This window comes from Balaenoptera acutorostrata, chromosome 14, assembly GCF_949987535.1.
Source record: "Balaenoptera acutorostrata chromosome 14, mBalAcu1.1, whole genome shotgun sequence".
NCBI classification, from domain to species: domain Eukaryota; kingdom Metazoa; phylum Chordata; class Mammalia; order Artiodactyla; family Balaenopteridae; genus Balaenoptera; species Balaenoptera acutorostrata.
Genome location: NC_080077.1, coordinates 25,804,745 through 25,823,752, shown reverse-complemented (window position 1 = coordinate 25,823,752; position 19,008 = coordinate 25,804,745). Strand labels below are relative to the sequence as shown.

The 19,008-nt window shown below is 45.5% G+C and overlaps 1 protein-coding gene across 3 annotated transcripts in view; it reads right to left on the bottom strand.

The window, feature by feature from the left end:
* NHSL1 (NHS like 1) overlaps positions 1-12,738 on the bottom strand; it is a 246,699-nt gene extending 233,961 nt beyond the window's left edge. Inside the window, exon 1 of one of the 3 annotated variants that reach the window (XM_057527882.1) lies at positions 11,949-12,738. In XM_057527882.1, the coding sequence (XP_057383865.1) occupies positions 11,949-12,231 (283 nt within the window). In that variant the 5' untranslated portion in view covers positions 12,232-12,738. The remainder of the gene's footprint in view (positions 1-11,948) is intronic. The other 2 variants (XM_057527884.1, XM_057527883.1) reach the window with 2 other exon arrangements.
* Between the last annotated feature and the right edge of the window lie 6,270 nt (positions 12,739-19,008).

Sequence of the window (19,008 nt, the reverse complement as noted above, 5' to 3'; positions counted from 1 at the left end):
TCAAAGACATTTCTCCCACCCATTACACACCTTCATCCCCTGCCACCGTTATCATGAGTGAATTTGCCCCGTCCCCCTATTTTTCCACAGACTATTCATTTTTCAACTAAACCATCCAACATTTACAATAAAAGGAACAAGGTTAATCCTCATCTTTCCACAAAACAAGAACCAAAGTTGCAGCAAGAGATAGTTGACAGACCTTTGTTTTTAAATCTTGTTGAGCTTAATCTAAACAGACCCCATATGTTGCCAAGACAAGGTGCCCGCCAAGGTGAGAAACCTTGAGACAGATTTCTAATTGCCATTTTGGTGAAGGGAAAAAGGAAATGTTACTTGTGTTTCAAGGGAAAAAGAAATGTACCTTCAGAGGAAAAACAGCAACATAATATTTATTAGTACAACAGGAAGGCAGCTCAACTAAAGAACCAATAAAGAAGGAAGGAGACAACTATCTTTTGACTCAACGATCTGTTTGCTGCAAGGATACAGAGAACCGTGGTATTGGGCAAACAATCTTAGACATAAAATATGATGAATTTTTCAAGCAGATGGGGATAATGACAAAGACTTAGCAATCCACTGGACTAACGGATAAAACTCCAACACATCCTCTCCTAGACACTACTCATGAGTGCCATTGACAAGTTCTCAAATAACTAAACACAGAACAAACCCTACGAAGCACCAGGAGAAAAGAAAAAAAATTCTGTCTGCTTGATAACTCTTGTGTGGACACACAGACCCCTGGGAACATCATAAGGACTTCACTTGGGAGCCAAAGCAAAGTAAGAGATTGTCAGAGAGATGCACCCCAATGCTTCTCCTATTTAAAACAGCCTCTGGATGTCAATGACCTGGGGGAAATTCTCACAATATAAGCTAGGTTTTAAAAGATCAGGACAGGGCTTCCCTGGTGGCACAGTGGTTGAGAGTCTGCCTGCCAATGCAGAGGACACGGGTTCGAGCCCTGGTCTGGGAGGATCCCACATGCCGCGGAGCAACTAGGCCCGTGAGCCACAACTACTGAGCTTGCGCGTCTGGAGCTTGTGCTCTGCAACATGAGAGGCCGCGACAGTGAGAGGCCCGCGCACCGCGATGAAGAGAGGCCCCCGCTCGCCGCAACTGGAGAAAGCCCTCGCACAGAAATGAGGACCCAACACAGCCAAAAATAAATAAATAAATAAATAAATAAATAAATAAATAAATTTAAATAAAAAAAACAAAAAACCTTTAAAAAAAAAAAGAAAAAGATCAGGACAAAAAATTATATAGCAACAGTGATGTTCCCCGTTCTGTTAAAAGTGCTACCGGGCTTCCCTGGTGGCGCAGTGGTTGAGAATCTGCCTGCCAATGCAGGGGACACGGGTTCGAGCCCTGGTCTGGGAAGATCCCACATGCCGCGGAGCAACTAGGCCCGTGAGCCACAACTACTGAGCCTGCGCGTCTGGAGCCTGTGCTCCGCAACAAGAGAGGCCGCGACGGTGAGAGGCTCGCGCACCGCGATGAAGAGTGGCCCCCGCATGCCGCAACTAGAGAAAGCCCTCACAGAAACGAAGACCCAACACAGCCAAAAATAAATAAATAAATAAATAATAAAAATAAAGGAATTCCTTTAAAAAAAAAAAAGTAAAATAAATATCCTTAAAAAAAAAAAAAGTGCTATCTATTGCTATACTTATAGATAGATCCATACATAGTTATTAACCAGAAAAAAAAAAAGAGGAAATGGACACTCCCTAGGTTGTAATACTTTTTCTTCTTTATATTCTCTGTACTTTACAGGTCTGAAATATATGATGAATATACATTATAATTTTATAATCAGAACTGTTTGATGACATACTTTGCAAGGCTGAAAGATTTTTTTTTTAAATATTTCAGCTTACTTTTTTTTTTTTTTTAACTTTGGGTTTATTTATTTAATTAATTTATTTATTTATGGCTGTGTTGGGTCTTCGTTTCTGTGCGAGGGCTTTCTCTAGTCGTGGCAAGCGGGGGCCACTCTTCATCGCGGTGCGCGGGCCTCTCATTATCGTGGCCTCTCTTGCTGCGGAGCACAGGCTCCAGACACGCAGGCTCAGTAATTGTGGCTCACGGGCCTAGTTGCTCCGCGGCATGTGGGATCTTCCCAGGCCAGGGCTCGAACCTGTGTCCCCTGCATTGGCAGGCAGATTCTCAACCACTGCACCACCAGGGAAGCCCCAAGGCTGAAAGCTTTTTAATGTACTTTTATTTACACAGAACTACGCGGTAGGCTGTGTAATTCAATGATTAAGTTTCTGAGTCTACACTCATGAATAATGTTTAAGTTAGTCATTTCTATACTAATTCAGTACCAACCTTTGGTCTTAAGCAGGCTGACAACCAGGAAAAAAATAACTCAAATGTCCATAGTTGCTTCATTCAAATATCTGTGAGTGTCACTCTGCACTGTACTCTGCAGTCAAGGTAGATATAACCAAGCCAGTGAAGTTAAAATACCAAGCAGACCTCCGGATCATATGCATTTATTTAGCTAATGAAGTCACTATCTCAGAGTAAAACATTCCACACTAAAATTCAAATGCAGCCCTATATCAGTAATAGTCCCCTCCCACGTCAGGAAGTAATTCACATGCAGCATGCTGGATATCCAGATAAAAGGCAGAAAATGCCCACTTTTAAATAAACTCAACTTACGCTGTGTTCTTACAAACATTTAACAGAAGCCCCTCCTCCCTTTTCCTTTGTTAATACAGGAAAAGATTAATCATCTCTTGGGAAGCTCATATTTTAAATGTATCTAAATCAAAGCACTGGCAATAAAAAACATTTAAGAAGGTGGTTAGATTAACAATCCATTTCAAGATTAATTAATCTTGTTTTTCCCAAATCAACTGCATTCTCTAACAAAAAAAAAGAGTTAACTTCGATTTTACAAATAAAAAAGAAACTGGCTTAAAAGACATACAGAAAAATAATGAAAATAATCACTTTGGATCACATATACAAATAAAGAAAGGCAATAGGACAATCCAGAAATTATATATTGATAGATAGCAAATGAAAGGAAAATAACATAAATTAACATTTTTATGTTTGCATGAAGAAATTCTGGAAGAATACAGAGAAGTTAATAAAGTGGTTATTCTAGTGCAGTGGGGGAGGACAAGGCAGAAAGGGGACAGAAGCAGGAGTGAGACTTTTCAATGCATAACTTTGTATATATTTTTTTCAACAATGCAAATGTATTGCCTATTCAGTAAATTAAATGAAAAGTTATGCTAAGATTATTTGGAACGCATCATGATTTTCCACCAACCTTAGCCCTCATATAATGCAGAAGCAAAGAATCCCAGCTGTAGAGTCAGGCTACCTGGAGCTCCCTGAGATGCCACCAGCTAGCTAAGCACAGCTGGAACATCCTGAGAGATGGAAGGCGGCGCCCTTGCCTAGATAGTGGTCACCGCAGCCAGACCATCAGCGGGGAGATAGCAGAGCGCCTCAACGGTCGTTCTCAGATGCCAACATAGTCAGGCATAAGTTGGCTGTGCATAGCATAGCCTCCACTTAACTCGATTTCCTTTGCTATATATACATTGTGCTCTCTGAGTCCTCAGAACATTTCGTCGGATGTCTAATATAGCCATGTAGCAAGCCCCCATTTTATTTTACCATGTGTCATTGCCGTTTTAATCAGCCAGTTACTGCACAATCCCCCACACAGTACTTTACCAGCTTTTAATCTGAAGGGGTAAAAAGTAGAGGAAAGAACAAGAGAGGATTTCCCTGCAGAATAACCAGAAACAGTTGTTTGTTCTCCCCAAGCAAGACACTGCTTTCCTCTGGGGGTGGGGGTGGGTAATTTCTTGTGAAACAAATCAGAAGAATAAGTGAAAATAAAAGAATACTAATGGAAGAAAATTCCCACCATCCCACAGGGGAAAAAAAAATCTTATTCCAGAAGGGAGGAAATGATGTTGTCAATAATGGTTAATTCCTTAATATTTACTTACATATTGAATCATTGACACCATATGGTAAAGCACCTGAAGAAGGACCCTGTTCCTCTTGTACCCCTCACAACTCACCACTAGCAGAATAACCCCAAATACACTGCATGAATGGAGGACTAGCCTGCCATCTTCAATGGACCAGATTCCTAACACGTAGCACAGACTGGTGTTTCCAAAACTCGGTTAATCAGAATCACCTGGGGGTACTTGTCAGCCAGGCGTGTTCCTGGCCTCACCCCAGACTTGCTGACTCAGAGTCTCCAGAATCTCTGGGAATCTGTTTTTAAACAGGGTCCAGGTGCATCTGATAACTCAGAAAGTGTGGGAAACACGAGGTGAATGAAATAGTGCTAACAACTGCTCTGTGTCCCAAGATGCCCAGGGAAAGCTGAGGTCTGAGCAGCTCCCCTCAAGTTCTGAGTGGGGATGTGAAATCAGGTAGGAGCAGCGTTTAGGTGCTGACAGCTCCCTGGGCATCTGGGGTAAAGGGGACGCTCTTAGAGCTAAGAACCCAGTGGGAGCTGAGCTGGGTCTGCAGTTGCTACAAGGAGAAAGGAGGAAATGGAGGTGAAGAGGGCTCTCAGACATCCTCAGAAAGGCCCCGGGAGAAAGGCTCGCTCCTCCAACCCCAGCTCCACAGGCCAGACCCCTGGGAGGCAGAAAGAAACCACCACCCTTCCCACCTTCCTGTCAGGAATCACATGTACTTTAAGATCCTGGGCAGAACTCTCTGGTTTTCAAATGAGAAGTATCTATACATTTATCTCTGACCAAAGCTTCATCTTCTAGGCTTCAGTGAGCGGCCTCAGACGGACTGGGCCCCCTGCAGTAGTACATGAACATGCATGGACCCTCAGATGCTAACTCAGCCTTCACTGTCATCAAAACAACAGCAAAGGCTAAATACACATTAGCTGTGTGCCAAGCACTGTGCTAAGTACTTCAGAGGCATGTCTCAAATTTCTTGCCTATATGCTAATAGTTTGAGAGGTTTCAAAACCAAAAAAGAAGGAAAAGGGAGAAGATCAAAAGACTTAAGAGTTTCCCCCGGTCCGCCCCCACAAGACATTTGCCAGGCTTCTGCCATATCCTCTTAGCATCAGCTTTCCTCATCTGAGTACAAAATATCATGACTTGAGGAGAGACAGTACCGCAGAATGGTTAGGACAGGCTCTGGACACAGGTCTGCCTGGGTTCAAGTCCCAGCTCTGTTGCTTACTAGCTGTGAATGCAGACAAACAAATTATTTGTGGCTTAGCTGCATCATCTGCCAAACACAAATAATAATGGTATCCATTTCCTGGAGCTGTGGTACATAGTAAAGTGTCTGGCCTATAGCAAGTGCTCTGACATTAGCTGTCCTCACTATCAGACAATACAAAGTTGCCGAAAAGACAGCCCAATACCAGAAACTGGAATTGTGCTGCTGCCTAGATATTGATACCACTGATGTCATTTTTTTTGTTGGAGTGATGCTAAATGCTCTCACAGACATGTCATTTAATTCACAAGGAAAGGGACTGAGGCTGGGACCTCCAGGGCCTTTTCTCAGAAGAATCCTCATTCAAAAACAGATGCTCCGGACTTCCCTGGTGGTGCAGTGGTTAAGAATCCGCCTGCCAATGCAGGAGACACTGGTTTGAGCCCTGGTCGGGGAAGATCCCACATGCCACGGGGCAGCTAGGCCTGTGTGCCACAACTACTGAGCCTGCGCACCACAACTACTGAAGCCCATGCACCTAGAGCCCGTGCTCCACAACAGGAGAAGCCACCACGATGAGAAGCCCACGCACCGCAACAAAGAGTAGCCCCTGCTCACTACAACTAGAGAAAGCCCGCACGCAGCAACGAAGACCCAATGCAGCCAAAAATAAATAAATAAATAAATAAATAAATTTTTTTTAAAAAGAGAGAGACATGTACCACAATGTTCACTGCAGCACTATTAAAAAAAACAAAAAACAAAAAAAAACCAGATGCTCCATCTCTTTTGCTACATTTGTCTAAAGTGCTGCTAAGGCGCACAGCACAAATGTAACATCCGCTGCCACAACTGTAACATCATCCAGCACCATCCTGCTGATTTTGAACTTCAAATCTTGCAAAATTAATTCATTCCAGGATATAAACCAATTTGAGAAGAAACAGAGTTAAATAAGTTACTAGGTGCTTAGTTAGGTGCAAACCATTTTATTTTATACTTAAAATGTGCTTTTTTAAAACATATTAAAATGATAGCCAGAGGCAAACACTGTGTTATTCTTCTCTGTTTCTAAATTTTCTTCCAAAATATTAGGACTCTCAAAGATTTCTCTCCTATTATGTAAAAGCTTTTTCATTTGCTAGTCCCAATCCTAACACAATACGTACAGATGAAATTTTAATATTGGCTCTTCCTCTCATATAGCGGAAAACCAGATAGTTGCTTAATAAATCATTTCAACCTAAATGTAGGTAGCTTTTTAAACCAAGTAATTATAGTTTCAGTACCCAGGAGTCGAAGAGTAGATTGATGTTTCGGCTTAAGCAATATATGCTCATAATTTTTTTTCAAAAATAACTCTCTTTTTAAGAAATCTAACATATGGCAAATGCATTTAAACAGTTCTCTTTCCAAAATGATGTTATCACTTTTCAAAGATGAAGAGGAAGCTATGAATGGACTGTGGGCAGGATATACGCAAGTTTGAAACAAGTACCTACCAGATCTGTTTGGAAAATGACTAACCCCTCAAGATGTGAAGCTCCATGCACTCCATGTGGGTAAAATATGAGTTAAAAGAGTCCGTACGGTCATAAAGAATTGATTTTAGACACACTTTTTTAGATGCCTAACGATAAGAATCAGAGAGAGATTATTGATCAAAGTTGTATTTACAAGGTCATCTGAGATACTATTATCAGATAGTAACCCCTCATTGGCATCTCAAAATGCCAAAACTGGAAAGGCCCATAGAGGTTATTTTAGACAAAGTCTCTATTTTACACTTAAGGAAAGGAGGTTTTGAATAAATTGCTCCAAATCTGCATTAGAAAATGGCAGAGGTGAAGCCAGACTCAAGTCTCCCAATTCTCAACCCAATGAGCTTTCCTGTCTATTTCAACACTCTTCCCGGTCCTCTAAGAACACAAGGGCACTTGTTAAGTATACTGGAGACTCCGGCTCAACAAGCTTTGGAAGGGTCTGGGAATCCGTAACTTAAACGAGAGTTCCAGGCAGTTCTTAAGGCCAGGCAAGTATGGGAAACACTGCTTCATCTCCTGCGGCCGCCTAAACCTGAGGTGCAATCTGGCCACTCAGCTGTCAGTTTCCATTAGTACATTTAGGGACCCTCCAGGGATTAGAGGTGGGTGGAGACCTCATTTCCACACCAACATCCTCCCCAGCATGTGGTATGTTTCAATGAAAGCAAGTCTTATGCCAATGTCACTAGAAATAACAAACATTTATCAGCAGGCAGGCAGGCACAAAAACAATCACACAACCTGTTCTTAAGAGTGCAGTGAAGTCTGTACTGTCTTCCCAACTCTGACAAGCACCTTGCATGAAAGACTACTCACTCTGAGAAAAAAGCAAAGATACTCTGACATCAGGACCAGCCAACCCTCTGGCTGGGTCAGGAGAACAGTCATTGTGAGGTAGGACAATGCAGCTTGACACTTAAAGCACCACCCAGAAAGTATTAGGCTATAGTGTCTGCCTAATAGAGACAATACAAACCCACACCTTGTTTATGCAAAAACAGTGCCCATACGATCTTTCTGCCAGCAAGCTACCCTGAATGCCATTTATCTCACCTATAAAGACTGTATACATTCTACCAAGGCCATCACGTACGGGTGCCCACGCTGAGTACCGCACCAACCCCACGGAAGCACAGTTAACATACACTAAGGTGTGAATGGTGCCCCTACAGTCGTGCAACACAACAAACCTCCCTGAACTTAGAACACTTCTAGAATCTAAGGAGGAGAAGAATCTGCTTTTCTGGAACTATAAGGGAAAAAAGCCAGCAAATCATCTTTTTTCCCGATTCTGTTTCGACAATTACATTTCGTATTCACCCAGGAAGCACTGTTAAGGTGAAGTTTGGGACTAGAAATCAGAAGACTCTATGTCTGTATATGCATACCTCTTACTAATTCCAGAACTTCCATTTCTTTGTCCATAAAACGGATATACTACAACCTGGCCTTCCTACCTCGCAAGAATTGAAAAACATTCTTTCAGTTATAAAAGTGCTACATAGTATAATGTTATTATTAATTATAAAAAGAAACAAATCACTCAGGGTTTAAAAATAATACAGGGCTGTTAGATCGAGTGTCTACTGATTTCTGTATAGAAACGTCTGTTTCCATTACTTACAGAGCCAAGATGTAACTACCCAGATTTCTGGCCACTGTCACTATTCTCAATGGGAACTTATTTTGTCGGCAGAATTAACGACATTTGACTTTTATGGAAGTATACTCATAACCTTAAAGAGGCAGAAAGTTCACTCTTTCATTTGTTTTTAAAGTAATTGTCGGGACTTCCCTGGTAGCACAGTGGTTAAGAATCTGCCTGCCAATGCAGGGGACATGGGTTCTATCCCTGGTCTGGGAAGACCCCACATTCCGCGGAGCAACTAAGCCCGTGTGCCACAACTACTGAGCCCGCATGCCACAACTACTGAAGCCTGCACACCTAGAGAAGCCACTGCAATGAGAAGCCCGCACACTGCAACAAAGAGTAGCCCACGCTCGCCGCAACTAGAGAAAGCCCATGCACAGTAACAAAGACCCAACGCAGCCAAAAATAAGTAAACAAAATGTTCCTTTTAAAAAAAACAATAAATAAAATAAAATAAAGCAATTGTCTTGTTCGTGCAGACTTGCAGCAGTCAGTGTAACAGTCCCTCCCAAAGGTTTTTGTAGTTATTCTTCCTGACACTGAGCACTAGGAAACTAAATATTAGTTCAGTTCAAATATCGATTGAGCTGTCGCATTCCAGGCACTGTTTTAAACTTTGGAAAAACAAAGATGCAACCATCCTTGACCTCAGAGCTTGCTACCTAGCAGAGGGGAGCAGAAATGAATAGAGGATTTCAGCCCACACTGGTAAACGTGGGGATGGAGGGACCGAACAGATGCCTATACTGGATGCCATGGGAACCCTCCCTCCAACCTGGTGGTGTTGGGGGAAGCATTAGGGGAGTCTTTAAGGATAAGCAGGAGGGAAAAAATGATGTATGTTATCCCCAATCATAACAAAAAAATTATTTTGGATGACTACCTATGAGATTTTGAGGAATGGCAAACTTGACTAGATACTTCTCAGAATTATTGAGGCAAGGCTCGCCCACAGGACTAAAATGCTGTTTCTGTATTGGAAAGATAAAAGTGTATACGTTTTTTAAACAGCTCCACTCACACCCTTGATTATAGTAGAGACCCATCAGGCAGTGAAATATACACTGCTGCTGCACTCTGGCTTCTGATAAACTGTTCAGTTCTGTTACTTGCTCCTTGGGAGACTCATTACAAGGTTTATCTGACAAGAAGGATGAAATTAAACGGTCATTGTCATCCTTGGGACTGTTTATGGAATGTATCTAAATTGTTCCCCACTCCCACGTGACCCTAAAAGGGGCAGGATATATGCAGTGGGACAGGAGGCGAGTCAATCAGGTCTGCGCTCCAGGCCCAGCTGTGCCATTAGCCCACCACCTAACCTGGGGCGAATCACTTCAACTCTCTTGGACTCGATTTCCTCCCTTGTTAAGAGTTAATGAAAGAGATGTCCTTTACAGGCAGTTTCAAGTCTAAAAGTCTATGCGTCCATTTTAATGTAGCATGTTATTCTCTAGGCCTGCCTGAAAGGGGACCAAAATGACTTCAAAATGTAGCTTTTACACAGGAACAAGACATTAAAAAAAAAAAAAAAGAATCCTAACAGAGTCTAAATAAGATGAATGCATAGTGTTGCAATGCATCTTAGCATATAAAAAAGTTAAGTGTGTGAAGGTGAAAAACCACAAAAACACCATGTCTTTATAGTTCAGCTTTCTTCTCTATATGTGTACTTCCACTCTCAGACATAATTATATTTAATAAAAGCCTTCCTTCTCCATCATTAAAAAGAAGGATGAGCCAGGTTTTCCAGTATGAAATCAAAGCCAAAGATTCAAAGAAACTTGTGAAAAGTTCTGAAGAGAGTTACTTCAGTCACTAATTAGGACCAACCTTAGTTAATTCAGGGAACTTGGGGGATTTTGACTATGAACCTTAACTATTGGTGCATATGTATGAAAAGAGAGAAAAGTGATATGTTCAGATGTAAAACAAAACTGGCAAAAGAAGGAGTTCTTGACCTCCAGGGAGTTTTCTCTTGTCTTTCAGTTCCCACAATAGATCAGTTCACCTAGCAGTCAGATCTGCCTCATCACAGCATTCCTCAAGGGTGAAATTCTCCTTCACCTACACACAGACACTCTACAAGGGAAAGGCATAGAAGCATCTAGTGATTACTGAGATGACAATGACATTCCACTAAGACAGTATATCCTGATGCATGAGGTCAGTATTCACATTAAGTAGATATATTCTTGTTATGTCCAACAACTTTATGAGACCATTTTGACTTTTTTTCCCCCTTTCTAACTTTTTTTTGGTGGGGGAGGAATGGGGGGAACTTTCCCTGGTTGAGAACAGCCCACAACTTATAAGGATGTGTTGACAGCAATATCAGAGAGATGAACTGTAAAATGTAAAACCATCACATAACTTCACAACTTGGAGAAAGATGTATTACAGCAAACAATCTCACCAGTATTAAAGTACTAAAAACTTGAACTGTTTCAGTTGTAAAGTGGTAAAATATAGCTAAGCTTTTCTAGCAAGGATGAAAAAAAAAATGTAAACCAGCTATTCAAGATTGCATATGAAGTGATTCTAAGAGAGACAGTATTTCATCCACAGCTGCTGAAATCTAGGCGTGTTTTACACCAACACCTCCCCTCCCACCCTGCAATGCATCAACCATCTCCACTTTACTCTTTACACTGAGGAATATGACCAAGTCCATGTACCAAAAGGGGAGAAACCACATAAACATCACACTGAAAGTTTCTCTACTTTGGGCCAACAGGAAATTCCAGTTACTTCATTCACTGGAGCTGGTTAAGCTGCTGAAATGAAATAGATGCTTGGAGAGATCACTACCTCAGGACAGAGACTTGATTTTCAGAGTTGGGGGAGGTTAGACAAAGACGAATGGGATGCCGAGTCTCACTACGAGGTCAAGGCTCCCAGAACTATAAAGAGCTGGTGGGTCAGTGAAGGGGCCGGGGGTCGGGAAGAGGCAAAAATCAGCACCAAAAAAGAAAACGCTGAACTAAAAGCGGACTTTTGTTTGTACGTAGGTAAGAGCACCGGTCAGAGAGGTGAATGCAGCCCCAACGCTCGCTGAGATCCTCAGAGATTTTCACAAACGGATCCTCCTGAAGTCTCAAGCACTGGAATCACCGTAAGTCCATACCTATGTGGTACCCTGCTTCTCCAACAGACTACCTTTCCCTGACCCTTCTCCCACGACCTCGGCTCCTCCTCTGCCTACAGCGCCCCCGGGGCTCCTCTCAGCCTCCCACACAGACAAACAAGAGGGAAGGAGTGGACAGTGGGACGGGGCCAGCCCAATTCTCACACTCCATCAGGGCGCCCACTCCTTCGAGGCGGCCAGGAACCTTCGGAACCCAAGAGCGCCACACGCGCCCGCCACCTGCACGGCCGCCGGGTCTCGGGTCCCGCCGTCCCCACTCGAAAGCCCGACCCTCGCGCTGGGCCGGGGCTCCGGGGTTCCGCGCGGATGCCCGAGAGCCGGCTCGGGGCCGCCAGGGGGCGGGAGTGAGCAGCAGGCTGGGCGCCTCCCCGCCTCGTTCCCCTCCCCCGAGCCGCTTGCCACTCACGGATTTTCACTCGGCGGTGGTCGAGGCGCGCGGTGGCGGCGTGCAGGGCGTCGAGGCGGCGGTGCAGCGCTGCGGTGCGGCGGCCCAGGGCGGCCGCCTGTCCCTCGAGCTCGCCGAAGATGTCCCCGGCGCAGCGCGACAGGTCGGCGAGCTGCTCCAGCAGGCAGACCAGGGCGTGCGAGCTGACCTGCTCCAGCGAGCGGAAGAGCGGCGCGCCCGCCGCCCCGGCCGCCTCCGGCTGGCGCAGTCGCGCGGGCTCCACGGTCCTCTGGTGGAAGGGCATGGCCGGGCCGGGCGGCGCGGGCGAGCGCGGCACTCAGTCCGGCCCCCGTCGGCGCGGGGCGCCAGTCCGCATCCAACACAAAGAAAAGTCCGGGCGGCGGCGGGGCGCCGAGGGGGCAGCCGGGAGGCTCCTACCCGCCGAGGAGCGGCGAGGCGGGCGGGCGGGACGGACCGACGGGCGGGCGGGCGGCGAGGAGGAGCGGCGGCCGCCCGGGGAGCCGCGGGGAAGGGCTCCGGAGGGTCCGAGCGGCGGCCGCCTGGCGCCCGGCGGCGCCCTTCCAGCCGCCAGGGTTCCCGGGCCGCGCGGCCAAAGGAAGTTCGAGGAGCAGCTCCCGGGCTGGGGGCGCGGCGGGCGAGGCAGCGAGTGGAGACGCGAGTCCCGCTGAAGTTTGCAGGGAGGCAGGAAAGAGCCGGCGACTCCTTCCCTCCCTCCCGATTGGAGAGGGAGGAGGAAGCGGGGGAAGTGCCGCCGACACCGGGCGAGAGGGAGGGGAGGCGAAAGAAAGGAAAGGGGGAGGAGAAAAGGGCCGGCCCGGGGAACCACCTGCGGCTCCCGCGGCCGCCGCGCCCAGCGCTCGCGGGGAGGTGGTGGCCCCGCGCCTGGACGCACCCTGGCGGGCCGGGCACGGTCGCCCGGTCCGGGGGTTCCCACGTCGCCGCCCCACTTCCCGTCAAAGCCCCCCCGGCGGTTGGGCAGAGCCCTCGCCCGACCCCCGGCCCCCGCGCGGGGAGGGGTGGGGCGCCGCGGGGCGGAGGCACGGGGGCGGGGGCGGCGGCGGCGAGCCCAGCTCCGGCTGCTCACCTGCGCTTCTGTCCGCGGGGCCCGGGTCAGCGCGCCCTGCTCGCCGGCGACCCCCCGGGGCCTCTGTGGGTCCCCCTAGGTTCTCCCAGTCCCCCTCTGGAAGGCGGCCACGGCTTCCGGGCCGCTTCGGTGGATCTAAAAGAGGACCTCGTTAAATCGCCCAGTGGCCAGGGGTTCTGTAGCCGACTAGGAGTGCGCGCGTCCCAACTGGGGGGCGGGGAGGACTCTAAGGACTTCTTTTTGGAGATGCTTCAAGTGAGTTTTTCTTAGCAAAATGGCTCCTCCTGCGGCTCCCTCCCCTCCATGTGGAAGGGTCCTGGAGAAATGTGCTGAATCCGGGTTTCTTGCCCCAAGCATGTGAGAGAGAGTGAGTGTGTGTGTGTTGGGAAAGTGGGGAGCGGGGGTGGGGGTGGGGGGACGGGGGAGAGGGCGGCCCAGAACCTAGAACCCTGAATTCGGTGCCTGGAAGACGTTTAAGCTAAATGCTACTGAGATCATGGTCATGGGACACCCCACTAACTCAAACCTTCTGGTTAGAAGTATTTGAGGAGACTGAGTCCAATACCCTGAAGCTAAAATCTCACTGGCCTCCTCGCTATGTTTGCTCAGCAAAGGAATCTCGGTTCTTCGGTTTCTGCCCCCAAGTGACCCGAATTGCTGTGCTGTTGGGTTGCAGTTTGGGAATCAGTCTCCCAGAGCTGTGCTGATTGTACTACAAAGTGGATTCCCTTTCTCTGGGAGACAGGAGAAATGCAAGACAAACAGGCCTAAGGGAGCACCTTCAGATGAAAGTTAATAGATAGAAATGGGTTTTGGTCTTTCCCTTGTACAGCTGATCATTTTTCACAGTATGGGCAAATAACAGTCTCATAGATCACCCACTCTGACAACCTTCGGGTTATTATGAGGCACAAAGGAACTGCTGCTGTCCCTGAAAAAAATGCTTTGAAATTTATGAAGCACCGTATAAACATCAGGTACAGTATAAAAGTGTGTGATTCCCTCAAGAAGCATTTGTTGAGCGCCTGTGTGTGAAGCACTGGCTAGAAATAAGATACAGTCAGCAAAGCTGGCTCCATCCCAGCCATCAGGGGGCTCCCGGTGCAGGGAACCAGAAATAACATTTTGAATTCACAAATAATTCACCTATTTAAAGTATACAATTCAGTGGATTTTAGTATATTCAGTGTTACGCAAACATCACAATTTTAGAACATTTTAATCACCTCCTCCTCTATCCCCCCCTCCACCAAAAAAACAGTTCTCTTCAATATTCACTCATCTTTTTGTTTCTATGTATCTGCCACTTCTGGACATTTCATATAAAGGAAATTACACAATATGTGCCCCTTTGTGTCTATCTTCTTTTGCTTAGCATCCTGTTCTCCAGGTTCATCCACGTTACACCCTATATAAGTGCTTCAGTTCCTTTTATGGCTGAATAATATTACATTGCATGGATATACCACATTCGTTTATCCATTCATCCGCTGATGGACAGCTGAGTTTCCACTTTGGGGCTATTATAAGTACTGCTGCTATGCACATTCATGTACAAGTTTTTGTGTGGATATAGGTTTTCATTTCTGTTGAGTATACACCCAGGAGTAGAACTGATGTGTCACATGGTAATTGTGTTTAACTTTTTGAGGAACTGCCAGACCATTTTCCAAAGTAGCTGCACCATTTAACATTCCCACCAGCAATGTATAAGGGTTCCAATTTCTCCACATCCTCACCAATACTTGATATTATCTTTTTAGTTCTAGCCATCCTAATGGTTGTGAAGTGGTATCTCATTGTGGGTTTGATTTACATTTCCCTGAAAGCTAATGATTTGGAGCATCTTTTCATGTTCTTATTAGCCATTTGTTTCTCTTCTTTGTAATAAGATAGCATACATTTGTGGAGAAATGTCTGTTCAGAAATTTTGTCCATTTTTGAAAGACTGGATTATTGTCTTTTTGTTATTAAGAAGGAATTGGTCTTTACATAGTATAGATACATGTCCTTTATCATGAATAACACTAACTGCTTCAGCAGACTGTTGTGGTTCAGCATTGTTCATTAATTTATGCATTCATCCTTCTCATCCCTTGAGACTGTCATCTTGGTCTGCAAAGAAATATGGTTTCATCACATAAACTAATATAAGGGGAGCAAGGACATTTTTGTTAATTTGTAATCCTGGGGCAATATGAATAGAATTTTTTAATAAAATGATTTCAGTACTCCAGACGCTGAATTTAAGCTCTCCACGTAACCAGAACATTGAATAAACAGGATTCGTGGAGTGTACCCATAAAAGCAACTCAATTTTTGTTGCCTGCTGCCCCGTTAAAAATCAGTTCAATAAGGATAGTTCTTCCCCTTCCACTTAATGACAACTCAAGCAGTCCCATAACTATTTTGTTCTCTCTCAGGCAACTGAAAATCCTGCTATTACTTAGAGATAAGACATGCTCTCATTTAAGTAATTAAAATCTTGCCCCTTCCCCAGCAGGGCTTTCTGTGGACAGAAGTCAGGCAAAGGGCTTTGTCCTACATCTCATCCTCCCCGGCCAGCTTGCTAACGATCATAAGGGGAGGGAGGAGTGGGGCAGCAGGAAAGTTTATACGGGACTGGTACTCTGACAAAAAGGGCATCACACCCTCTGGGCCTGATGGACGTGTGAAGCCAAATCTTTCATGAACACTTCTGTGGCCCCTACGGGGAATGTTTGAACATACTTCCTGAGACTGGCAAGGAAGTCTCTCGGTCTTGGTTTTCCTTGAGTCCACTCCGCACAGACTCTCGCTGTTGGGTCCTCTCAGCTCTCCAGCGAGACCTTTTAGGCAGAATCCCTTTCAAAATGACCCCAAGCTGACCTTCCTACTGTGGACTCCCATATGGTCTCTGAGATTCACACATTTCTAGAAAGCTTATGGTTGAAAGGTAGAACAACTTCCTCCCAGACATGGCCCTCTACTCTGCCCCATAGGATGCCGTCCCTTCCTCAGGTGGGAATCTGGTACCATCCACTGTCAGCTTGGAGCCTACAGCACGCGCTCAGGGGTTCCGAGAAAGTCCTCACCTGGCTTGGTGGTAGATGCCAGCGCCCCTACCCTTGCGGAGTGAGGCCAGAACTCCCCGGGCAGCTCCATCCAAACAAATCCTCCTCCCAAAGCCCTCCCCGCAGTAACCTCTTTTGTAGCCTCTGTCTGAATAGGTATCTCATCAGTCCTCAACCACTTAATACTTTGAGATTTCCACCTTGTAGTCTCCATCCTAACTCATTTTGGTATCTGATAGCTGTCATTTCCTGGTGCATCAGTCACAACTTCCCAATTAACATCCTGTAAAATAATATATATAACAGAAAACACTATGCTAATTTATTCCAAGAAGAATGTAATGCCACCTACTAAGTTAAGGAAAGTAGGAAAAGAATCTCATTTGGGAGAGAAGTGGTTTGGTGTGACATGCAGTTAGAAGGATCTGATGGGTAGGTAAAGATCTGAGGGTGGAATTCAGATAAGGTTTGGGAGCCGTAGAGGTAATACTTAAAGGTAATACTTGAATACATGAGAACAGATGTCCTAAGAGCTAATAGATGACTAAGTGTAGGATGGATGAGCAGAGAGCTAAGGTCCAAGTCAGGGAAAGGCCCCAGCCAGGGGGCAAGAGGAGAAGAAAGGAGATTGAAAGAAAACAGAGGAGGAAATCTGAGTGGTGGCTTTCACCAATCCCTAGGGTAGCGGGGCTTCAGACTGAAAAAGTGGCCAAAACGAGGCAGGTAGAGGTAAGTGGGGAAGGGGTTACTGGCAACCTTCAAAAGAACAATTCCATTATGACAGTGGGGGCAGAAGCCAGATATCAGTGATATGAATAGGATATATATAGAGAGAGGATATCTGTGTGTGTGTGTATGTGTGTGTGTGTATGGAACATTCATAGAGAAAACTGCCATGAAAAGAAGCTCAAAAACGGATTCGATAAGGCATTATTATCAAAACATTTTTCCCCTCAAAGTAGTGCTTGAAAACCACTGGCTCAAGATGGCGCTCAAGGTCTGGCTCAAGATGGCGCTAGGAAAACCAGGACACTGCCCACCCTAGTGGGCCATCCTCCCCATTTCTGCTGACAGAACTCACCTTGTGTACCAGTATGTCCAGCCTCTTGAGATGTCATAATCCTTCTGTCCCATCCTGGTTTGACAGTGAGTGGTCAGGTGTGACCCAACTCTATAAGCCAGTAAATTTTAAGGGGAAGTGGGAGCCTTCGAGAAATATTCACCTCCTTGATGAGAGGAGAAAGAACAGAGAAGGCTCTCTCATTGTCATCTCTCTGGTCAGACCCCTGCCTCCTGCCTTTGGATGCACTCCGATCGTGATGGGATATCTGGAACTGCGGCAGGATCTTGAGACCATGAGAGGCAGCCCAGAAGAATGAAAGCCATCATGCAAATACTGCACTTGCCCCATCAGGATGACCCCATATGCATTTAAGGGGTAAATCCTCCGTGGTCTGGGGCCCAGGAACATTAGCATCACCTGGGATCTCATTAGAACTACAGAATCGCAGGCCCCAGATTGACTGACAATCTTTTTCAACAAGCTCCCCAGGTGAATCAGATGTATTGTAATATTTTAGTTTGAGAAGCACTAAACTGTTGGTTGGATTTTTCTGTTAATTCAGTTGAATACATAGGAATTTATGAGGGGAAGAAGTAGTGGGTGATCAAGGGATTGAAGATTCTGGAGACAATTAAGTGAATATGGAAGGAAGAGACGAAGAATACAAATGAAGTTGCCAGATGGCCTAGATCTCAGTAAGACGGGAGCAGAAACCATCCATTTGGAGGGGATATAAGAAAGGAAATGTGGGGAGTTTCTTAGCAACTCAACAAGTGGAGAATACAAGAATTACTGAATGACAGCTCAGGTGAGTTGGATGGCTTGAGTAAGAGGTACATGGATCTAACTTTTCTGCACTCTAGAAGCCCCAGAACAGAGAGAGCAGACAGTTGCAAATTAACACAGTGGGAACTTCAGGGGGATCAAGGTCACGATGAAGATCATCATTAAAAGGCTGTCTGTGGAGTATGAGGTGGATTGGAGAATGTGGCGGACAAACATAAGTAAATGGCCTGAGTTCGAGGGGAGAGTTTCCAGCATGCAGTCCTGGGAAGGCCCAGAACTTCACGGAATGGGCCTGAAGTGGCAGCAGGGGAATATCAGAAAAAAATAGGCATGAACGTGGTGATTAGAGAAGGGGGCACCAGATATGAAATCTCAGAGATAGAACAATGACTTATGGTTATGTGAATGGAAAAAAGAAATGTTCTTAATGACAAAGGAAAGCAAACTGCATCAACCAACTAGGGGATGTACAGTTGATGTCTACTTCTTGATAATTATCCAAAAGGTAAAAATTAAAATCTGCCTTTAATGGAAATAAAATATTTGCCCCATTTGAAACAAAATATTTTCTACAGTGCTCAATAAATCTTTTTTGTCCCTATAGTAGTCAGTAAATCTTATCAAAAAGGACTCAAACTTTACATGATAATAGATATGGGTTTCACCTCAGGGTTTATGATAAAAATTGACACCAACTGTATTCTTTTCCTCAGGCTGCCATAACAAATTACAAACTGGATGGCTTAAAACATCAGAAATGTATTGTCTCACTATTCTGGAAGCTAGAAATATGAAATCAAGGTGTCAGCAGGGCCCTGCTCCCTCTGAAACCTGTCGAGGAGAATTCTTTCTTGTTTCTGGTATTTGCCAACTATCTTTGGTGTTTCTTGGCTTAGAGGTGGATGCATCAGTCCAATCCCTGCCTCCGTTGTCACATGGCCACATTCTCCCCACGTGTCTCTGTCTCTGTGTCTCTACCCTTCTTATAAGGACACCAGTCATACTGGATTAAGGGCCCGCCCTACTCCAGTAAGACGTCATCTTAACTTATTACATCTGCCAAGATCCTACTGC